Source organism: Corvus moneduloides, chromosome 3 (genome assembly GCF_009650955.1).
Source record: "Corvus moneduloides isolate bCorMon1 chromosome 3, bCorMon1.pri, whole genome shotgun sequence".
Taxonomy (NCBI): Eukaryota; Metazoa; Chordata; class Aves; order Passeriformes; family Corvidae; genus Corvus; species Corvus moneduloides.
Genome location: NC_045478.1, coordinates 2026122 through 2046928, shown reverse-complemented (window position 1 = coordinate 2046928; position 20807 = coordinate 2026122). Strand labels below are relative to the sequence as shown.

The following is a 20807-nucleotide window of genomic DNA, read 5'->3' as shown; positions in this document are numbered from 1 at the left end:
CTTGGCTCCAGAGGTGCCACCGCTGTCCCCACCCATCAAGGATGGCCACATGTGGGAGGTGATGATCTTCATCCTGCCCACATCCCGCATCCTCGTTCCCAGCTGAGCAGGTTGCTTCCCATCCTCCTTTCTCTCTGCAGAAAGCACACGGGAAGCCAAGGCTTCTCCAGCTCTCCCATGTGAACATGTGGGACACAAATCAATTAAAAATCAGCCAGTCTAGGCTTAATAGAGGTCAGGGAGGGCTCTGTTGGAGGACTTTGGGAGATGGCAAACTCTAGGAAAAGGGAACAATGAGTTCCAAGTATCCCTGAAGCCACCCTGTCACATACATCTATTTTCAACTCCTAGTTTGGCCAAAGTCAGGCATCTTTTGATTAAGAAAGTTGCCTGGATCAGCACTTGAGACCCACAGACTGCGATACACCAGGGTCCCTTCCCTCTTCACCTCAGGCACAAGCACTGGGATTATTTGCAAGGCTCCCTGGAAGGAGGGAAGGGTGTGCAGATCCATAAACAGGATAAATCACATCCTTCATTACCACAGCCGACTCCATTCCCGCTCCCTCTGCAGCTGAGGTGTGAGATCAGACTGGCCCTTGCTGCTCTGCAAATGCAGCCAGAGATGGGGATGGGGAAGAGAAGAACTCTGCCTAGTCCCACCAAACAGCATCCTCCTGGAAGCTGTGGAATTTTTTGGAAGTGAAGCTGTCAGAACGAGTTTGCACTGAGCCAAGCAACAAATGTGGGATGTGAGGCAGGGACGAAGCACACGGCCTCAGGCTGGGTAAAAGGAGGAATTTCTTCATGAAAAGGGTAGTCAGGTACTGGCAGGGGCTGCCCAGGGACGTGTTGGAATCCCCATCCCTGGAGGTGTCCAAGGAAGGACTGGAGGTGGCACTCAGTGCTCTGGGCTGGGGACAAGGTGGGGATCGGGCACAGCTTGGACTCGATGGCCCTGAATCATTCCAACCTGAATGATTTTGTGACTCTCTCAACATCCTGGCTACAGCAGGAATTCTGGCATTGGATAAGGCTTCATATGGGAACTCCACACCTGAGGCTCCCTTTGCTAAAGATGACTTTGATCCTGATGTCTCTGAGCTCTGTGTTACCGCCTCTCACGTCGTGGAAGGAGGGAAGAGGCTGATCCTGGGCACGCTGGCTCCATGACAAGCAGCCAGGCTCTCTGCCAGGACAGGTGCCAAGGAGAAGCCAAAGCAGCTGCTGCCATCACTGCAGATGCCACCCAAAAGCTCTGCAGCCCATTCCCAGTGAGATGCCATTGGAGTAAATCTCATGAGTCTGACCAAGGCCACATTTTTAACTCGATTTTCTCAGTGTTTTATCACTACCTGTTCCTGGGCAAGCCGAGCTGCTCCACAAAAGCTGGCAGGATCACCGTGGCTCTCAGCCCAGACCTCAAATCTGCTTGGCTGCCCCTACCAAGGACAACCACCGTGGTGTTTATTGAAGACTTTCAAGCGCAGCATCACACCCAGCGGTGCCGGTGTCCTGCCCTGCCCACGCAGAACCCCTTCCCTCCTGCCAACCTCAACTCCCACCACGAGAAAACCCTCAGAGGACAGAAATTCACCTAGCTCCTACTGGCCAGCATCCTGCTTTCCAAAGCCAAAAGCACAGATCCAGGCCTTTGGCTCAGACAGGAGTTCTTCATTTCATGAGAGATGAAATAACCTGGCCTCACTCGATGCAGTGCGAGGCTCCTTCCGGCACACTGCCAGGAGCTGTGGGGGCAGGGAGGAGATGGGATCCAGCATGGCATTTCCACCAGAGCCAAGCCCCTGGGATGATGCCTTTCCTCCCCACAGCCAAGCTCTTTCTCCCAACGCAGACCCAAAAACTTGAGGAAATGAGTCCAGCACAGCAGGGGACTCCAGGGCGTTTGAGACAGCTCCCGATGAGCTGCAAATCCAGTGGGAATTGCTGCCCTGCACTTGGATAGGGTGTGAGCGGGCTGTCAAAGCTCCTTCCAGACACACTGCCAGAGCTGAGCAGGCTGGCATTTTGTAAAAAAACCTGATGTTCTTTTGGCCGTGTTTGGGATAATTAATCTTTAAAAAACTGGGAACGCAGAGGCGACATCCCAGATGCACAAAAAGCAGCGTTGAGGTGTTTGTTCAGACAATGATATTTGGGTGTTATCCTGTGGTTAACACACTCAGATCCTGATGTATTGATAAATGGGAATGGCTGTGACCTGAGCTCCTAAAGGAACCCCGTTACCACATCCAGAGCCATCCCAAGGGAGAGCCAGGATGCTGGGATCCTCCTGCATCCCAGGCACTGCCGGGAGGGAATGTGCTCCTCTCATGACTGGTCTCTCCCCACCAGCCACCCTCACCATTCCCAGCTGGCTCCTAGCTTTGGTCCAGGACTGGACAAGTCCCAGGACATGCTTGGTTTGGATGGAGCTGTAGGTGGGCAAGGGAGATATCAGTCCTCACCCACCCCATAGAAATCCTCTGGAATCTGCTCTGTTGCTGGATTTGATGGCACCAAAAACATCCATTTATCTGAGCACCCACCCCAAACCTGAGACACTCGTAGCAGGATGTTTCCTCAGTCATGCATCGCCTGAAGAGCTGTCCCTGGCTTTTACAGTGGTTTCCCCTGGCAATTCTTCACCTTCTTGTTGTTCCTTTAATCTCCCCTTGTAAAGATGGATCAGGAAGTTACCGTTATCCCCTTTCTTATGTATTAATTATTCCCTGCTCCCTCCTCTTCACCTTGAAACAGCTACAGCCCCTCCTTTATGCCCTGAACCTCCGCCTTTGCTACCTCCGACTTAAAGCCTTTTCAAAATCTGAATTTAAAAGATTTATAGACTATTTTAAGACTCATCTCTAGAGGTATGAGAAGGGTATTCAGCTCCAAAGCCATCCAAAGGCAGCGCATGCTGAATATAAATTGGCAAAACAGATGCATTTTTAAAATACGCGTAATTAAATAATGCAACATAAACCCCGGCATAAATTATCCCCCGCTGAGAACAAAACCACACAGGAAGATACCACGGAAAGGCTTTTCTTAAACTGATGCTGTGTCCACGCACGGAAAATGTGCAAACACTTGGTCTCCATTTAAACTCCTCAGCTGAGATCAGTGGGTCGCTCATCTCTGAGAGGAGAAAACAGCTTGAGATACAAATAAAACTGATTATTTATTCATTTTCATACAGGAGCAGCTGTCACATCTTCCCAGAGAAGCGAAAGGAGAAGGATACTCGTTTTAACGTTAAAGGGATGCAGACACTTATTTTTATTCTGTGTGTTGCTGTTAGTGGCTGTGCAATTAGAGATGCACATGGAGTTGGATGTCCAATTAGATTTATTTTACAATTAAGTGTAATTATTTGGCTCAAAGAAGGTCCCTGGGATAACACACTGTCATGTTCCAATAACTCCACTGCTGCAGCTCATTCCCTTCTCAACTTCCTGAAATTCCTCTGTGTGCTTTCCATGAAAGCTCACAGGGAAAAACTGCGGAGTGCAAAGCCCATGATCCAACTTCCACTGGCAGGTCTGGGATCACGAGCCAGATGTACGAGCTGCTGTTTGCTGTGAAGCCAGGGAAAGTCATTTGAAGAAAAAAGAGCTCACTCTTTTGAGGGTTTTGATACTGATAACCCAAATTTTTAGTTTGGTAGGGGTTTTTTTGCAGTGGAATAGGCAATTCCCAAAGGTGAGATCATGGAATCACAAAATCACTAAGGCTGTGGAGATCTAAAGTGATCAAATCTAACCATCAACCCATGATCCACAGCCAGCACATCCACACGTTTTAAAAACACCTCCAGGGATGGGAACTCCACCTCCCTGGGCAGTTCCAATGCCTTTCGGTGGAGAAATCCCTCCTGATGTCCACCCCGAGCCTCCCCTGGCCCAGCCTGAGGCCGTTCCCTCTCCTCCTGTCCCTGTTCCCTGGGAGCAGAGCCCGATCCCCCCCCCGGCTGCCCCCTCCTGTCAGGGAGTTGTGCAGAGCCACAAGGTCCCCCCTGAGCCTCCTTTTCTCCAGGCTGAGCCCCTTTCCCAGCTCCCTCAGCCTCTCCTGGTGCTCCAGCACCTTCCCCAGCTCTGCTCCCTTCCCTGGACACACTCCCAGAGCTGAAACACCCCAGGGACGACAATGGATGGCGGCAGGAGTGTCCCTAGCATGGATTCAGCACAAGCAGGGCGTGCATACATTATTATTTGTCAACTCTGAACTTCATCCTCTGTGTCTCTTCTCCCTCTCCAAATACCCCTTGGCTGTTTAGTGGTAATTTTAACAGCAAAGAGGTTGCTGGTTAAATCAGCTTTCCTTCCAAAGCTCTGGATAATGATAGCCCTGGTGTGTCCCATTTTAACAAACCAGTGCCATCCACCCTTCCCTAATCTCACAGGGCAGCTGTTCCACTGATGAATGCCTCCAAACAACTCCGAGATCTCGGGATGGAAAAATCCTGCCAAGGATTTTCAAAGGTTGGCCCTGCACAGTAGGAATGTTGCCCTTTTGGATTCAAAGTCACAAAACCCGATGAATTTCACCCAACGCCTGATAACGCAGCGCCAGTGAGGTGGTGAAACAGAAGTGTTGTATGGATAAGGCTGAGAGCCAGGAATTCCAGGCTGGAGAAGCCCAGCTCTGTATCACTGAACACAGGAAAAAACAACAGGCTGGTGTCAGCTCGCCTATTTCCATCCCTGATGAATTTTATTTGCACTATAAAACTCCACCCAAGGGGAAGGTGCTTCCCACGATGACCTCGCCATCTCTCCAGCATCCCGTGTCTGGCTCCATGTCTCCATCCAACCCTGGTGGCTGAGCTCTCCCCAGACAAGGTCCAGGAGCACGTTCTGATGAAATGGGGACACCTTCCTCACACCGCCTGCGTTAAACCCACTTTGCTAATATTAGGTAAAACACAGAGATGCCATTTGGGACCACTGTTGAGAAAGAGAACATGCCAAGAGACAGAAGGAGGGCAGGCAGCAGCTTTTAACTCCATCCAAAAGGTGGAGTGTTACTGCCTGGAGCTCAGGGATGAGGGATTCAAACCACTTGTGGGTAGCAAAAGCTTCCCACACTGGTAAATACCAACAGCTCAGGAATGGATGTGAGCACTGTCAGCAAGCCCAGGAACAGATCCCACGCTTCTGCTCCAGATTAGACCCAACTCAGACCCTGGGATTCAGCAGGAGTTTGGCTCAGCCAGCTGCAAATCCTTGCAGCACCCTGGCCCATCCCTGGAGCAGAGAGAGCCTGAGGAGCAGCCAGGTTAGAGTGACCACTGCTCTGAACTGGCTCTCATCTCCTGGATCTGTTTTGGGACTCACAGGGAAGCTGGCACTGTACCAGGCAGGGAAGAGCTGCACAAGGAACTGACTGGGAAAGCCTGGCCTTGTTTTGGCAAAAATATCCGTTTCCCTGCTTGCCTGACTTCCCCAGTTGTGCCCCCAGTGGAGCACTCAGAGATGTGTCAAGCCAGGCACAAGCTCCTTCTTATCCTTGGAAGAGCCAAACGAGAGCCCAGAACAGCCACACAAGAGCCCAAGAACCACTCACAGACTGCAACTCCCTGACCTGATTTCCATAAACAAGCAAAACCCCAAAACCTCTAAAGTATGAAAGCCCAGATCTCCCTCAGCCCATCACCAGCTAATTCCTGCACTTCCAATTTCCCTGGAAAAGGCACGTTGCCAGTCCCCTGCTCCGTGCCCAGAAGTCTGGAAGCAAAGGGACTGGGAGCTGAGAGGTGGATCTGAGAAGGGCTGTCACATCCCATCTGTGAGACAGGAGATGGAAGAGTCAGGAGGCAGCTCCGGAGCATCCCTGAGCATCTCCTCCCCTTGCCAAGGGATCAGAGCCGTGCAGGACCAGGTCATGGCATGGGAGGAAACACAGCAACATCCTGGAGACACAGAAATGCACAACAGAGAGACAGACAACAGGAAAGTGCTGGAAATCCACGGGCTGTGATCCCAGGGGATTATTGGAAATACCTCCTTTCTGCTCACTAAGTGAGGCAGAGCTTATCTTTCCACACTTTGCTCTTTGGCTGATAGCCCGGCTGCTTTAATTACCAGAGGCTTTAGTCAGTGCAAATCCTCTGTATTGTTGTGCATTGTTGTGCAATTACTTCTTCAGCAGGTTCCTCCTCGGGATCTGTCAGAAAGGATTTCCACTACAGCAGGAAAACAAAACACCTGGCAGAGCAGGTGCCATTATTTGTAAATTTGTTCACATGGGTGCGTCTCACTCTTCTGGAATACATTACACCCAAGGATGCTCGGAGATGCTTTCAGCATTTAAAAGCTGCTCTGACCCATCCTACAAGAGCTTCAGTGCAAACATTTGTATCCGAGGGCATCCCAACAAACATCACAGCCCAACAAAGGGAGGAGGGAATTGCAGTCAGACTATAACTCACTGAGCAGCTACTAAAAAACCCGGAATATAAACTCAGATACAGCAGAGCCAAGAAGCCATCAAGTTTGCAGGCAGGTTATTGTTTTGATGGGAAGAGGACAGTGGATTTATTAATGTCTATGTGGCTGGGAGCAGCAACCATAAAGCACTCAGGCACATAAACTCACTTTTGGCTTCCAGGTTTATTCCAGACCGGAAGCCTTCCGGGGACTTGTGAGATGAGAAGGCTGAGATCTTACAGGGGAAGTTCTGGGTGAAATGATGACAGCTTGCTGCCAGCATCCCTGCCCTCAAATCCATTATGGAGGGATGAGAGCTCCTGTATGGAATGTTGGATGAAAAGAACTCTCCCAGTACCCACAGCATGATCCCCAAATTGGCATTTTATCCCTCGTTGTTCCAGGAGCACAGCTCACTGGGAACTGCAGTTTCCATCAGCTCAAAGAGCAGAGCACAGGGTTGGGATGTCCTCCTGAATGTGGCCAAACAAAGGGAGAGGCATCTTCCCCAAACACACAATATTCCTTCCAGGTGGCAGAGCCAGCCAGTGACAAATCTGGATGTGACCCCCAGATGGGTTTCTAAGGAATTTGTAGGTTTCAATTTTTGGATCCTAATTCCTGGAATCCTTGGCTAAATCCTACTTTACAGCAGCCCACCATTCTTCCACCCAGAGGAGCAGGGAACCATCTCCATGCCCAAGCCATGGGCAATGTCATGTCCTTCAAAGCTTCATTTATCCCAAGGCTTTTAATATTTGCTTCAACAAAATCCAGGAGGAAAAAATGCTTCCATCAAGAGGCAGTCAATGCATTACTGCCAAACACATGGTTGGGATGAATCCAGACTCCCAGAACTACCTCCCACAAGCCACAAGATAGGATGGGAATTAAGGACCAGCATGTGTTAGAAATTATGGACTTCACATGAATGAGTCACAATTCAAAACAATTCCTTTTATAAATTCCAATAAAACCAGCCTAATTACTATCAGTGTTTTGAAACCAACTTGCTTTGTCACCTGTGTTCAGAGCAAGAGGAAAATGAGCCCTGTTGGAAAGAGTTTTCCAGTTTATGGCTGTTCTGAAGCTTTTCTTACTCCCTCTTAGCTCTCTTCTGTCACAGTCCAAGATGAGGCTGTCCCTTGTCACAGAGATAAGCCAGGCTCCCACCAGCCAGGCTCTGGGCAGCTCAGAGATCAAAGCCACGATCATCCCTTCCACATCCAGGTTGGAAATGGAACTTCCCTGCCCCAAATGTTTTCAATGTCAAGAACAAAGCCCATTTCTCTTCCCTCCAGGAAGCTCAAACCCCTCAGAGTTCAGTTCAAATGAGCATTCAGAAAGCTGAAGACTTTGCTGAACTATTTGGATCTGAAAGTGTTACCTGGGAAGACAGAACCTTCACCACATTTCCCATCTTTCTGCTGTTAGAAAATCTGGGAATAGGTGAAAACAGCATTTCTGTGGACTTACATGGAGACACAGAGGTAGATGTTTCTGAGACCAGGTGTCGCTTTCTCCGGGCCCCAGTTTCCCTTTAGGACCCTCAGCTCCTTGCTGATGGTCCTTTGGCCAATTTCAGGAGAAGGAAAAAAATCCTCACCTTTCTTAACAGGGCTAACACAGATTTTCACTAATTAACTAAAGGCTTTAAATAAATGGAAGTGTCTGAAAACTACTGATTTTCTCACAGTCTCTGAAGTGACATCCCCTTGCTGTCATCAGGAGAAAAAGCTCCATCCTTTCTGGGTGCTTGTAGTGAAACAACTGCTTCCAGGGATTCTGGAGACAGGACATGGGGAAAACAAACTGCAGCCCTTTGGTTCTGAATCCAGCTACTCCATCACCTGCTGTCACTGGCTTTCCACAGGAGATGAACCTTTTCCAGAAGTCCAGGAAGGAGCCAAGTGCTGCTTTTTGGACAGAGGAGCATTCTGCATGCCCAGCAGGGCAGGGAGGCCCATCAGGCTTTATCGCTAAGCACAGCTTGATTTTAAGAAAATGGGAAAAGAGCATCCATGAATTAGATAAGGGAGAGCAGCACCTGCTTCCTCACCAGACACAGGTGAGGAAAGGGGAAGGGACTGTGGGGAAAAGGGGAAGGAGACTGTCCAGGGGCTGGCTGCTGCTGCCAGCCCAGCCCAAAACTTGGGAGTAAATCATCACCTTCTGCAATGTCTCTGCTAATTGATCCACAGAGTTTGGGGAGGCATCTGGGAGCTACATGAGACATGCAGCAACAAGCAGCGATTAAAACCTCTCTCTTGCTTCTCATCTCTTTCTCTAACCTCATATCCAAGAGGCACCTTCCTCTTTGTAACCTTCTCATGTCCCTCACAGCTGCCTCTTTGATGTCCCAATGCCCCATGAGGTCCCTTCTGTTCCAGCAAATGCAGATTTTCTTTTGTCCCATCTCTTTCATACCCAAATTCCTGACCTCCGTGAGTACAGCTCGCCTCCTTCCCTCCTGTGCCAGGGGATCCATCCGTGTCTTATGGCACAGCACCAAGTTATGGCCACTCTGGGAGGCAGGGCTGTGTTCACAAATAAGGCAGCCTGTGCAGAATGCACAATCAAATGGCTTTGCACAGCAGAACTACTCCACCAGGACAGATAAAAGCCTGGGAAGAAAGGAAATGCAGATATCCAGGCTCTGGGACTTTATGGGAAGAGAGGCATAGCTTGCAGTGAAGTGGATGTCAACACTCAACTCCATCACAACAAAGTCCCAGAGGATGGAAAGTAGGTGAAAACAAAAGGAAAAAAGAGAGGAAATGCATCCATACACTCCATTCCCCCCATGCCTGTTCCAGTGTACGGAATAATTTGGGGACATTTGATATTCTGTTGGTATTTAAACAGGTCACAATAAAACCCTAAAAGTAGCAGGAATCCAGCCCTGGAAAAACAGTGTGGGTTTTGCTGCTGCACTGCCTGCAGTGCCAAGTCCTCTCGCGCTGCTTTTGTCCCCCAGCGGTTGTGACAGAGCCTGCTCCAAACGGGGAGCGTTTGAGATGCACAGGCAGCTTCCGTGGTGATGTTTAATGCTTCAGCACGGAGGACTGGCCCCTGGGACATCTGCAGGCTTTCACATGTGACAAAACCCACCCAATTATGTCCCCAGCAGCATGCAAGGATGCTTCCCTCCCTTGCTTTTCCTTTCCAGTGCCCCAAATACGCTTCCTTCTGGTCACCGACCACATTAGCTGCATCCTGAGCCAAGGGAATTCCAGGGGCTGGGGCTACAGTAAGGTTTTATCTGTGGAAAAGCCATCACAAACCAGCATATGGCATGGGGGAGAATGACGGGTTGGGTCTAGCGAGGATTGTGAGGGTGTTGGAATTAATATTCCGAGTCCAAATTCCGAGGAGTCGGCACTGCTTGTTCCATTATCATCCCACGTTCACGCCTCGCTGCACCTTTGCTCAGGCCGTGCAGTGACAAGCATCTGGATTTCAGGATTCACAGGTAAACTAAGCAGCAAATTTGTTCCTTCCTCTGCTGCTACACAGCAGAAAAAATACATATGGAGATGGCAAACCTTGCAGGGATTTCAGAACTCGGCTGCCTCCCCAGCAGCACCGGCTGCGCTGGCAGCAGGTGGTGCTGCAAACCCGGCAGCGGCGCCCAGGCACTTCTGTGGAACGTCTCCCTGCCTTCTAAAACTGCTCTCGTGGAGAAACTGAGCTCACAAACCCGGGATACACTGCTGGTAACGCTGGTGCACTGAGTATGGCCTGTTCAAGCCAAGGATGGGGCCAATCTCCTGTGTGAAGTGACTCAGTGCTAAGAAACACAGGGATTTTCTCAGCCGATTTTGTGTGAATTGTTCCTTCTGGAAGTAAACCTGGAGCCCCCCACACCCATATGCAATTCAGGAACTCAAAGCAAAGTTGGGTTTCTTCTGATTTGGAACACAAGAGCTGTGAGTCAAAGTAAGACAGGGGAAAGCAGGATAAAGCTGGGACTCACCAAAGAGTTTCTGCAGGTGAGTTGGCCCAGAAAAGCACAAGCCACATCACCAAGGAAGAGTTTGGTAAATGCTGAATTACCAAACTGAACCAGACCCTGAGCTGGTATTTAGGCAAAGCTCCCAGGAAGGAGAAGGACTGACTGAAGGGGTGGTGTTGATCAACATGGAGGTTTTATTCTCTTTTTCAGCTCCTGGTCAGTGTGATGATCTCACTCTGGATCACACACACCACTGCAGCTTATCTCAAGCTGCTGGTTAGTTTGGAAGGTTGATGCTGCTATTACCAGAAAACCAAGCTTGAGGATCCAGCTGCTTGCTGAAAGACAAGTAGAGAAGCTCATGGTGCCACCATGGCCACCACCCTGACCAGGTTCTGTCCTCCTCCTCTTGGCCAGAAGTATCACCTACAGATCCTGCTGTGCTCCTTAAAATGGAGATATCAAAGACCCTTTGAGTCCTTCTGCTGGAAAGGACATGCAAACCTCAGGCATCTGAGCTTTGAGCCAGCTCAGCACAGCACATTTACACAGCCTGAGCCCAAACAGCAGGGAAAGTCAGGACAGCATTCCCTGCCCAGCCTGCTCCTGATTAATAAATGCCATGTCAAGGGACCCAAACAGGTCTGCAGACCCGGCAGCACTTCCAGATTAGCCATTTTCCACAGATTATTCCTTTTTAAACAAGCAGCAAAATGGAATGAGCCCTCTCAGCCAGCCACCAGGCCAGCAGCAAAGGACATTACGCCACTGGAAGTGGCTGCAGGGATCAAAGGCAGCGACTTATTCTGGAACAAAGCTGGAGGAAGGGATTAGTCACTGCCGGCAGCCACAGGAGCTGGCACTGAACCCAGCCTAAGTGCTCAGAGACGCCTCCAGCACTCACAGCCCACCTCAGCCCCGAGCAGGAGGAGAAACCAAACTGCTGCAGGGCTTTTCCAGCCACGGCTCTGCCACTGAGGGCCCTCACACAGCCAGCAGAGGGAGAGAAGCTGGAAGTTCTGGCTGTCACTTCTTAGCATGCGAGCAGAGGTTGTGAAAATACTGGTTTGGGCTGGATAAGGTTTAGCTCCAAATCACAGAATCACAGAACGGTTTGGGCTGGAAGGGACCTTAAATCTCACCCAGTCCCACCCCCTACCACAGGCAGGGACACCTTCCACCATCCCAGGCTGCTCCAAACCCCGTCCAACCTGGCCTGGAACATTTCCAGGGATGGGGCAGCCAGAGGTTCCCTAGAGAAGGGAGAAGCTCAGCAGTGGCTGTGATGTGGCTGTTGGAGCTGGAACAGTCCCACTCCTTCTGTCCTGGGAAGTTCTCCTAAGGCAGTGCCACAGAGACAAACACTCGGGGAAAGTGAGGCTTTGAGCTTGCACAAACAAGAGTTCTCATTCACACCGTTGGGTTTTGCTGCGATCCTGATTAACGTGGGATGGGCAGAGTTTTTACAGCTTTAAATGTGAGGGCAAAGTACCTACATCTGTTCCAGGGGCAGCCCTGAGTGACTACAAACAACTTCACATTATGTTGGATTTCCACCTACTCACTTCAGGCTGGGGACAGGGACAGAATATTTGATCAGACTCCTGTGCAGCTTAGCAATCTCACTGATGTTTTAGTAAATTATGCCATCTATATTTAAGTCAAAGTTTTTTAAAAATCAAATATATTCTGTCTCCCTGTTTATCTCGTTATCCATGAAAGATTCAAAGATCCAATGCAGCTTTGAGCTTGGCTCTTGATTAATTCCCAGCCCACCAGGGAAAAGAAATCTGCTTGGGAGGACAACCCCCAAATCACAGCCAAGCAGCACAGTTTGCACACGACGTTTCAAGGAACTCATCAATAAATAAGGTTAACACACGGAAGCCCAACTCTCCTTTGGGGAATTCTGCTAGCACAGAGCCACACATCTCTTGCCACCAGCAGGCCCTGGTGGGGTTTAGGACACTTATTTTGCTTCCAAAGGCTCTTTAAGCCTCGGACATGCTACACACGTTGTTTTGTCTCATTAGCCTGTGATTTACATAAAATGATAAAATGGTTTGGGTTGGAAGGCACCTTAAAGCTCATCCGGTGCCACCCCTGCCATGGGCAGGGACACCTTCCACCATCCCAGGTTGCTCCAGGTTGCTCCAAGCCCTGTCCAACGTGGCCTTGGACACTTCCAGGGATCCAGGGGCAGCCACAGCTTCTCTGGGCACCCTGTGCCAGGGCCTCACCACCCTCACAGCCAACAATTCCTTCCCAATATCCCATCCATCCCTGCCCTCTGGCACTGGGAAGCCATTCCCTGTGTCCTGTCCCTCCAGCCCTTGTCCCAAGTCTCTCTCCAGCTCTCCTGGAGCCCCTTTAGGCCCTGGAAGGGGCTCTGAGCTCTCCCTGGATCCTTCTCTTCTCCAGGTGAACTCCCCCAGCTCTCCCAGCCTGGCTCCAGAGCAGAGAGGCTCCAGCCCTCAAAGCATCTCCGTGGCTTCTTCTGGACTCACTGCAATAGATCCATGTCCTTCTGATCACAGATTTTCTTCAGTGACCTTCTGGCTTCAGGTGCTTTGATCCAGGATCATGCTGGCACACATGTGCTGCTGCTGTGCTGCTCCTCAGTCAGATGGTGCCTGGACCCATTTCAATCACAACCCAAATCCACCCTCATCCCCTTCTCTTCTCCCCTCAAGTTTCCCCGCAAAGCTCTGTGCTCTGGGACCTGAACACAGAGCAATTCCTTGCATCCCGAAGTCACTGGCAACGTATTTGTTACATAGAGATACACCACCACTTCCAGATCTGAGAGAATTGGATATTCCCCATCAAAAGACCTTTTTTTCCCCATAAGGAAATCAGATTCACAGCTCTTCAGTTCCTTCTGACACCAGCAAGTACTGACTTGTGTCTCCTGCCAATCCCACATCCCCACCTGCCTCTTCCCCTGGCCAGCACGTCCCACATCTCAGCCAACAAGGCTCAGACAGAGCCTCACCTCTGCTCCCAACATTCTTGTCATCCTTTTCCAGAGGCAGACCTTAGGATTTGTCACTGTCTGATGAAGCCCAGGGAAGTTTTCCATCATTGCCACACCAAACCATCCATGCAGATGAATGGTACAAACTCCCAACGGGATTAAACACCCAGTCTGGAGATGGGCTTAGCAACAGGCACGTCGGTGGGATGGATGCCTGGAGGCTGCTCAGGGTTAACCCTCCTGCGAGAGATCCCAGAAGACTTGGGCTCTTTTAAAAACTGGGATTTAGAAAAATGGGAAGAAAGCAGAACTATTATCAGACCAACACACCCCTTCAGAAAGGACCTGGCAGAAGCTCTCCGTGATCCAGCCACTCCCCAGCACTTGGCCACGAGCACAGTGTCACCATCCACTGTCCCAAAGCAGGCACACGACAATTCCCTCCTCTGGAACCCCACAGTTCCCAACATCCCCTACAGCGCATCCCCCCCAGCGCGTGGCTCGAAGGTGACACGAAGCAACTCGAGTGTGTCAAGTCCCCGAAAAACCAGAGGGGCTCCAACACAACAGATGTACAGATGAGAGCCAGGTACAAAAAGCCATTACCCTCCATCAAAAGAAACGTATTTTTCTTTCACAAATAACACCCATTAGCAACTCCAAGGAGAACAATCCCCGCTCCGAAGGAGGACGCGGTTTTTCAGCAGACACAATGCAAAGATTTTGTCGAATTCAGAGGTTCGAAAGGACTAATGTGAAAGATTATGTCGCAATTATCCAAGCAATTTTCCCTCCTCATTGTTCCTGGACCATAAGGGTTTTTAAATGTGAGCAGAAGGATTTATTCATCACAATAATAATAAAACGAAATATTAAATCAATGAATCTCTTTGCATGCAGCATAAAGCTTCCATTGCTATTAAGCTCAGGAGCGTCCTGTCACATAAACCACACACAGTTTGTGTATTTAAGTACCATCTCCCTCTTTTATTTTCCCCTTCCCTAATTTGTAAGGCATTATCCTTCCATTTGTCCTCTAAACACAACCAGATTCAGACCACACAGTGTTAGTTCTTGTTAGTGGCTCTGCGCCCTTGCTCTCTTTATGAGGGGAGATTTACATTTAATATTCATTGTTAACAATGGCCAGTGAAGAAGGTTATGTTGGGATGACAGGGAAGTCCTAAAATAAATAAAAATTTAGGGAGAATTCACTCCTTACAAGTCAATACCTGAGTGAGTACATTTTCACAGGTCTGAAAATGAAGGCTGGCTTTTGAAGGTGTTGCTTCTTCAGTTTGGCCGGGGAAAAAAAATAATCAACCCAAATATACAGAAAACTCAGCTACAGCCTTGGGAGCATGGAAACTCTCACAGTCACGTCAGCCTTGGCTTGCAACTCCTTCTCTGCCACCCCTTGTGATACAAAGTGAGAGATGAGTTTTGAGGTCAACACGAATTCAGTGGGTCCCTCTTCTGTTTTAATAAAAAATTCATCTGGCAAAGTGCAGAAGCAGTTACTACCTAGATATTTATAAGGTGTCAACTGTCCTCACAGGGAGGCACTTAAAGAGCCTAAGCAAAGATTTCCAGCAAGAAACAATCTTCAGCTCTAAGCATCAAAATTCATATTAGCCTCCACAAAAGCCATTCGTATTCCATGAGCGCTATATCCTGGCACCTCTTGTTTTTCTCCATTGATTAAAGTATCCAGACGAGGTACAGACACCTCCAACCATCCCCCAGGACTGAAGCTGAGCTGACACAGCCAACTCCAACACACAAATCCCACCACGAACAAGATCATTATAGATGTAGCTACATCTGTCTTACCATGATTGGGACGCCGATGTCTGGCCACAAGAGATCCTCGGAGGGAAGCTTGGGAGAGTTCCACACCACCACAACTTTATTTAAGTAGGGGAGACCATTGAGTCTTTCTAGGGAGTTCATCAACACTTCCTCCCGCTCGTAAGTCAACATCACCACCGTGAACTGCTCCCGCGGGACGTTGCCACCCAAAGCAGCCTGGAACTCCTTCCCAGAGCCACCTGCTCCTCCACCAATTGGTCGAAATCCAGTCCCAGACCCTAAAAATTTTGCTTCTGATGGTAAAATGGGGTCAAAGGGAGTGTAGGGGAAGAGGTGGAAAGGCCCTGGAGCAGAATTCCAATTCCTGTAGATATCCATTGCGGTGAGGGTGAAATTGCGGAGATATTTGGGAGATGCGTAGGGTGGTTCTGTTTCCACAGGCCCCAAGTCCAGGTCACCATTGTCTGCCATATTGGGGTCTGTACCAGCAGCTTTGCCAGACCGGTGGGGGATCTCCACAGCGGGTTCTTCTCGGATAGGAGCAGCCGGGATTTGGATTCGAGTCCTTATGATAGCTAAGACTGTGCTGAAGACGTTGTCAGAGGTGGAGAAGTAGGTTTCCCACAAGAAGCGGCCCTGCCTCCTCATGGCAAGGAGATCGTTGTCAGAAATGCTTCTCAGAAGGAAGTGCACTTCTGTGATACGTGGCTTTGGTATAATTAAGGCTGCCTCGTTCCACCGGATCACATCGTTGTAAGGTAGCTGAACTTGCTCTCCGAGAACCACTGGGATGGCCCCAACTTCCAGGGCCTCAAACAGTCTCATGGTACACCCTGCGGAGATCACTAAATGGGTGTCCCCGGGGGTGATGATCAGTGCAAAAGTAGAAAGCTTCAGTAGCTCTAGTCTGTCGTCCCTTTCTCCACACAGAGCCCACTCAGTGGGCAGACTCGCCTTAGGCTGGTTCTTACACGTGAACTCCACCAGAACAAAGTCCAGCTTGCTGTCCTGAACAGCCTTCAAGGTGGTGATGATCCGGTCGTCGTAGTCGGCCGGGGCGTTGCCTTCGATCTCCTCTTCGAAAGAGCGAACCTCCTGCAAGCTGGATCGGAGAGACTCGATCTTCTCCCCCTGGAAACTGAACAGGTACTTACGCTTGACCGGCACCTGGGGCGGGATTTCCAGGAAGTTGGGCTCGGACATGGCGTGGACCAGAGGCGATACCACGATGTCAAACCCCGGTCGGTACTGGGTGTCGTAAAAGGTGGACTGGGCGATCATGGCACGCCCTGTGCTGATGTTGTAAATGAAGTTCTGAGTTTCCGACTTCCTCGATAGATTGATGATGAGATGGTTGTGTCCATCAGTCCTCCAATATGGCAAAGAGTGCAACTGTTGCTCTAGTTCAGTAGGTTTTGGCAATACGGGCTCTTGCATTTCCCCCACTAAAATTATATACACACAAGCAATATTTGCATTTTCAGTAACATAAACATTAGTTCTGACAGTCGCCTCAAAGGCCTGTTTAATTAAAGGGTCTAAGGAACTACCAAAAGGGTAATCGTCACTGTTGTAGACATAGACTGGAAAGCCAGACGTCAGCGGGCAGCGTGAGTAGTCAAAGCAGTTGTGCAGCCTGCAGTTCCTGTTGGATTTTGGCAGGGGGAAGGTCGCATCATCCTTGTCTGGCAGCAGCCGGATGGGCAAGGAGAGCTTAGGCTGGTTCTGAGCCATCAGCTCTTTGTAGGAATGCTCAGTCTGACTGATGACATTCTTCAGCTGCAGCAGGTCCTGCTTGGCATTTTCAATGCTCTTCTTGCAGGCCTCGATCTTCAAGTTGAGCTTGGCGATCTCGCTGTTGAGCTCCTGCCGCTTGGCCTCGAGCTGGAGCAGCTCCTCGCTGACCGACTCGCGGATGCGGCACAGGTCCTGCACATGCTTCACCTCACACAGCTCGTTGCCGGTGCGGGGGCCAAAGATGCGCTTGCCGGCATCGTCCGCGTCGTCGATGGTGGTCAGGTAGTAGTGGGCAATGAGGGGGAAGAAAACGAGGATGATGAAGAGGGTGAAGCTAAGCCAGGTGAGCCGGATCCGACTGGACCACCTCAACACCCACGGCTGGCCTCCGTTCCCCACTCCCCCATTGCGCAACATCGTATAGCCAGTCATGAGTTCCAAAGTTGCCGCGCGCACAATCACGTTGGATCAGTAGCCATAACCAAAAGAGTTTTTACAGCAAGTCTCTCAAAAGGAAATGTTATTGTGCCTGCTTAACGAGAAGCCAATGGAAGGGGAATTTCATCTTCTTGCTGTGCCGGCGGCTCTTCCACGCTCGTTTTGCTGCAGGCACAACTTCTGATCCCGTTAGACTCGATCATTGACCTTCTCGCCCACCTCCAGCCCACCCTTGGTCCGCGGGCAACCTTTGCTGGAAGTGTCACAGCGTTGTCATGGTGATTCAAAGTCGCAACCGGCAGAAGAAAAGCACAGTGGGACCGAGCCAAACTCTACCACTGCTCCCGACATCCCGCATTACCATCCAATGAATATGCAGAGGCAGCAGCCATTGCGCAGAAGGAGCCAGAGGGGACTCAGAGCACTGTCAGTCTCTCTCATCGCTGCTGTGAGGGTGAAGCTCTGCCATTCCTACAAGAGAACAGTCAGAGTCAGGCAATGCAACCGAAACGACCCATTACTCACCTAGGACATTTAGATTTAAAACCAATTGTCCTCTCTCAAAAGAACAACCTCTGGGCTACCTGAGAAGGTGATGGGACCCATCAGATGTGGACACACAGCCTTCTCCAGGCACTCTGCTCTTCATTAGGGTTGTGCGGGGCTGCTCCAGACTACACAACCTCCTCAGCCCTGGACCTGGATCCCTGTTTTTCCCACCTGTAAGGCCCCCTCTCCTCACATCCAAACCAGAGGTGTTGACGTACACCTGCTCTCCCTGCCCGCCTCGCTGCGATCCCGGGACACAGCAGTGCTGGGAGTTTGTACTGCATAACTGAGCGTAATCGCCATTGTTCTGCTCCAGTGACTAGAGCTGATGAGGAATTTTTAGATGAAGTGTTTTGCTTTCATTTCCTGCTGGAAAATTTTGATTCATTGCATGAGAAAGTTTAAAGGGAACGCACTTGCCTTGGTTATGATTAACTGGCTGGCTGCATATGAGGGAATTTCTGGTCAACACTGGAAAAGTCTACACTGTACATCAAAGCAAAGATGCTGAAGTTAGGATCTGCTGGGAACCTGCTGGGAGAAATTCTTCCCTGTGAGGGTGGGGAGGCCCTGGCACAGGTTGCCCAGAGAAGCTGTAGCTGCCCCTGGATCCCTGGCAGTGTCCAAGGCCAGGTTGGATGGGGCTTGGAGAAGCCTGGACTAGTGGAAGGTGTCCCTGCCCATGGCAGGTAGAACTGGATGATTTTTAAGGTCCCTTCCCACCCAAACCATTCTGTTATTCCATGAAATTCAGCTCTGACTCTTAGCTCTAGGCCAGCAGATTTAAATCTAGGGCACATCAATATGCTGCCACTAGAAAATCTCTCTTCCCTTTTATTGGCATCCTCCAAGGTACTGAAGTTTCTGGGATATTCTTTCACACACTGGACTTCCCACATCACTGATGAATACAGAGCTGGGCTCAGCACCAGCTCCTTCACGGCCCCAAGAGAAGCTCATTCATTTCCATTTCAATTTTTAATTAGAGGAAAGTCATCCACACTGGTGACGGTCATTTTTCACTAAATCTATTTAATGCCCCTCTCATCTACTCATCAAGAATTCCCAGAAAGAAGGTGAGGAAGCAAATCTCAGCTGAAAGAGAGATCTGGAAATGAGCCAAAGCAAAAAAGTTCATCTTAAAGCAGCAGAAAGAAGTCAGGAGGAATTTTCAGTGTTGTACTCAAGTGCACATCAGAGAAAATTAAGGGGAAATTTGATTTTAACCAGAAAAAATCATCATGAAGAGGGGAAATATGTGGGGTAATAAAGCACAATCCCTAGGCCTGTTGTTACACAGACATTTGTTGCCACTAACTTAACACCCCGTGATTAAATGGGATTTCCATCCCCCCCACCAATGTGACTCACAACCCAGTTGCACAGCAGAATGGGCACTTAAAACTAAGGCAGTTTTTAAATTCATGACATTGGCAAAGAGCAGTGGTGTGGATCTCGGAAAGCCAGGAGGATAAAGGGGCTAAAAAGTCAGCAAAAGGCTAAATCAGCTTTCTTAGATCTTGGCAGCACATGGCTGTGGGCAGATGGGAGGTTCCAGCCTCTGGGACTGCTCTGCCCAGCAGCAGGATTTTAGCAGGCACCAACATGTAACTGAAGGCAATAATAATAATAATAATAATAACAACAATATTAATAACAACAACAACAATAATAACAATATTAAAATATTTTATTTGATTTTATTTTGTTTTTCTTTCTTTTTCCCCCCTTTTCAAGCTCTCTGCAGGAAGTGAAGCTCATGCTCTGTGTGTGTGTGCCAGTCCCAGCCATTTCAACCTGGTCTCACAGGGGCTGCAAAGATCCTCCAGTTGCCACCAGTTTTCTGCAAACAGCTGGCCAGGAGATTGAGCTGCCCTAATAATGCTTTTCCTGAGGGAAATGCCAAAGCACACACTCACTTGAACATCACAGAATCTAAAAATCAGCTTAACTTCAAGGCACACATGGGGAAAACAAGCTTTGCTTGGGTTTTTTGTTTGGGGGTGCCATGGGATAAGTGGGGTCTTAAATGTGGACACATGGACACATTGCTTTGGGCTGGTCAGAAAAAACTGCAGCCTCAAAGGTGAGATTGCATCAAAATCTTATTCCTTTGTGGTTACTTTGCCCATTAATAAGCCATAAACGGTAATGAAATGGCAAACTGGACTCTAAAATGGCAACTGGGGTCCTTGAAAAGCCAAATCCATCACCCTACACCTGATCCTCTGCAGCTGTTCTGCCACCTAATCCTTCCAGTGGCTCCTCTGGTCCTTCCCTTCCTTGACACAGAACAAAATTCATACTCCTCACCTCAAAATATGGGTTGTGAATTAAAAATATCCGTATGCTCAGAAGCCTGAGGTTGCCAATGTGACTCCATCACTCTCCTGGAAAACACCACATGGGTAAGGCCAGGGCAGGCTGAGGAGGGATTTAAAATGCACCACACATGGCTTGGGATTAGTTAAAAGTACGGACTGTCAGTATGAAATATGTGCTGGTGATAAAATGAGCACTTTAGACACACTCCTCAACTCTTCTTCACTATAAAGACTTTATTTCTCATCAACTCAATAGAGCCTGAGGTCGTCACACGTTGCCATTAGGACTTATAAAAAAAAAAGACAAAGTAAAAACCCAATCCGTGGTTTTAGTTTTCAGAAAGAGAGATTTCAGGGCTGCGTTTATCAGCCCTGGGGAAAAAGGCTGCTGATTCCCATCGTTCCCGAAAAGAAATCTGGGAGGAGGAGAAGCAGGAGAGTTGCTGAGCTTTCCAGCCAACTCATCCCTCTCACTCCCAAGCACTATTTAGTTCTTTAAACTTATCAAGTGTCATGAAAACTCTTGTTGATGTTATAGCACAATGCTGCTGCCTGATGGAGCTAATTACATACACACAGAAAGA

General features: G+C 49.3%; 1 protein-coding gene across 5 annotated transcripts in view; it reads right to left on the bottom strand.

Annotated features, from left to right (window-relative positions):
* EXTL3 (exostosin like glycosyltransferase 3) overlaps positions 1-20807 on the bottom strand; it is a 136015-nt gene that overhangs the window by 12354 nt on the left and 102854 nt on the right. For all 5 annotated transcript variants that reach the window (XM_032103580.1, XM_032103579.1, XM_032103578.1 and 2 more), the window contains one exon: positions 15197-17821. In XM_032103580.1, the coding sequence (XP_031959471.1) occupies positions 15197-17344 (2148 nt within the window). In that variant the 5' untranslated portion in view covers positions 17345-17821. The remainder of the gene's footprint in view (positions 1-15196; positions 17822-20807) is intronic.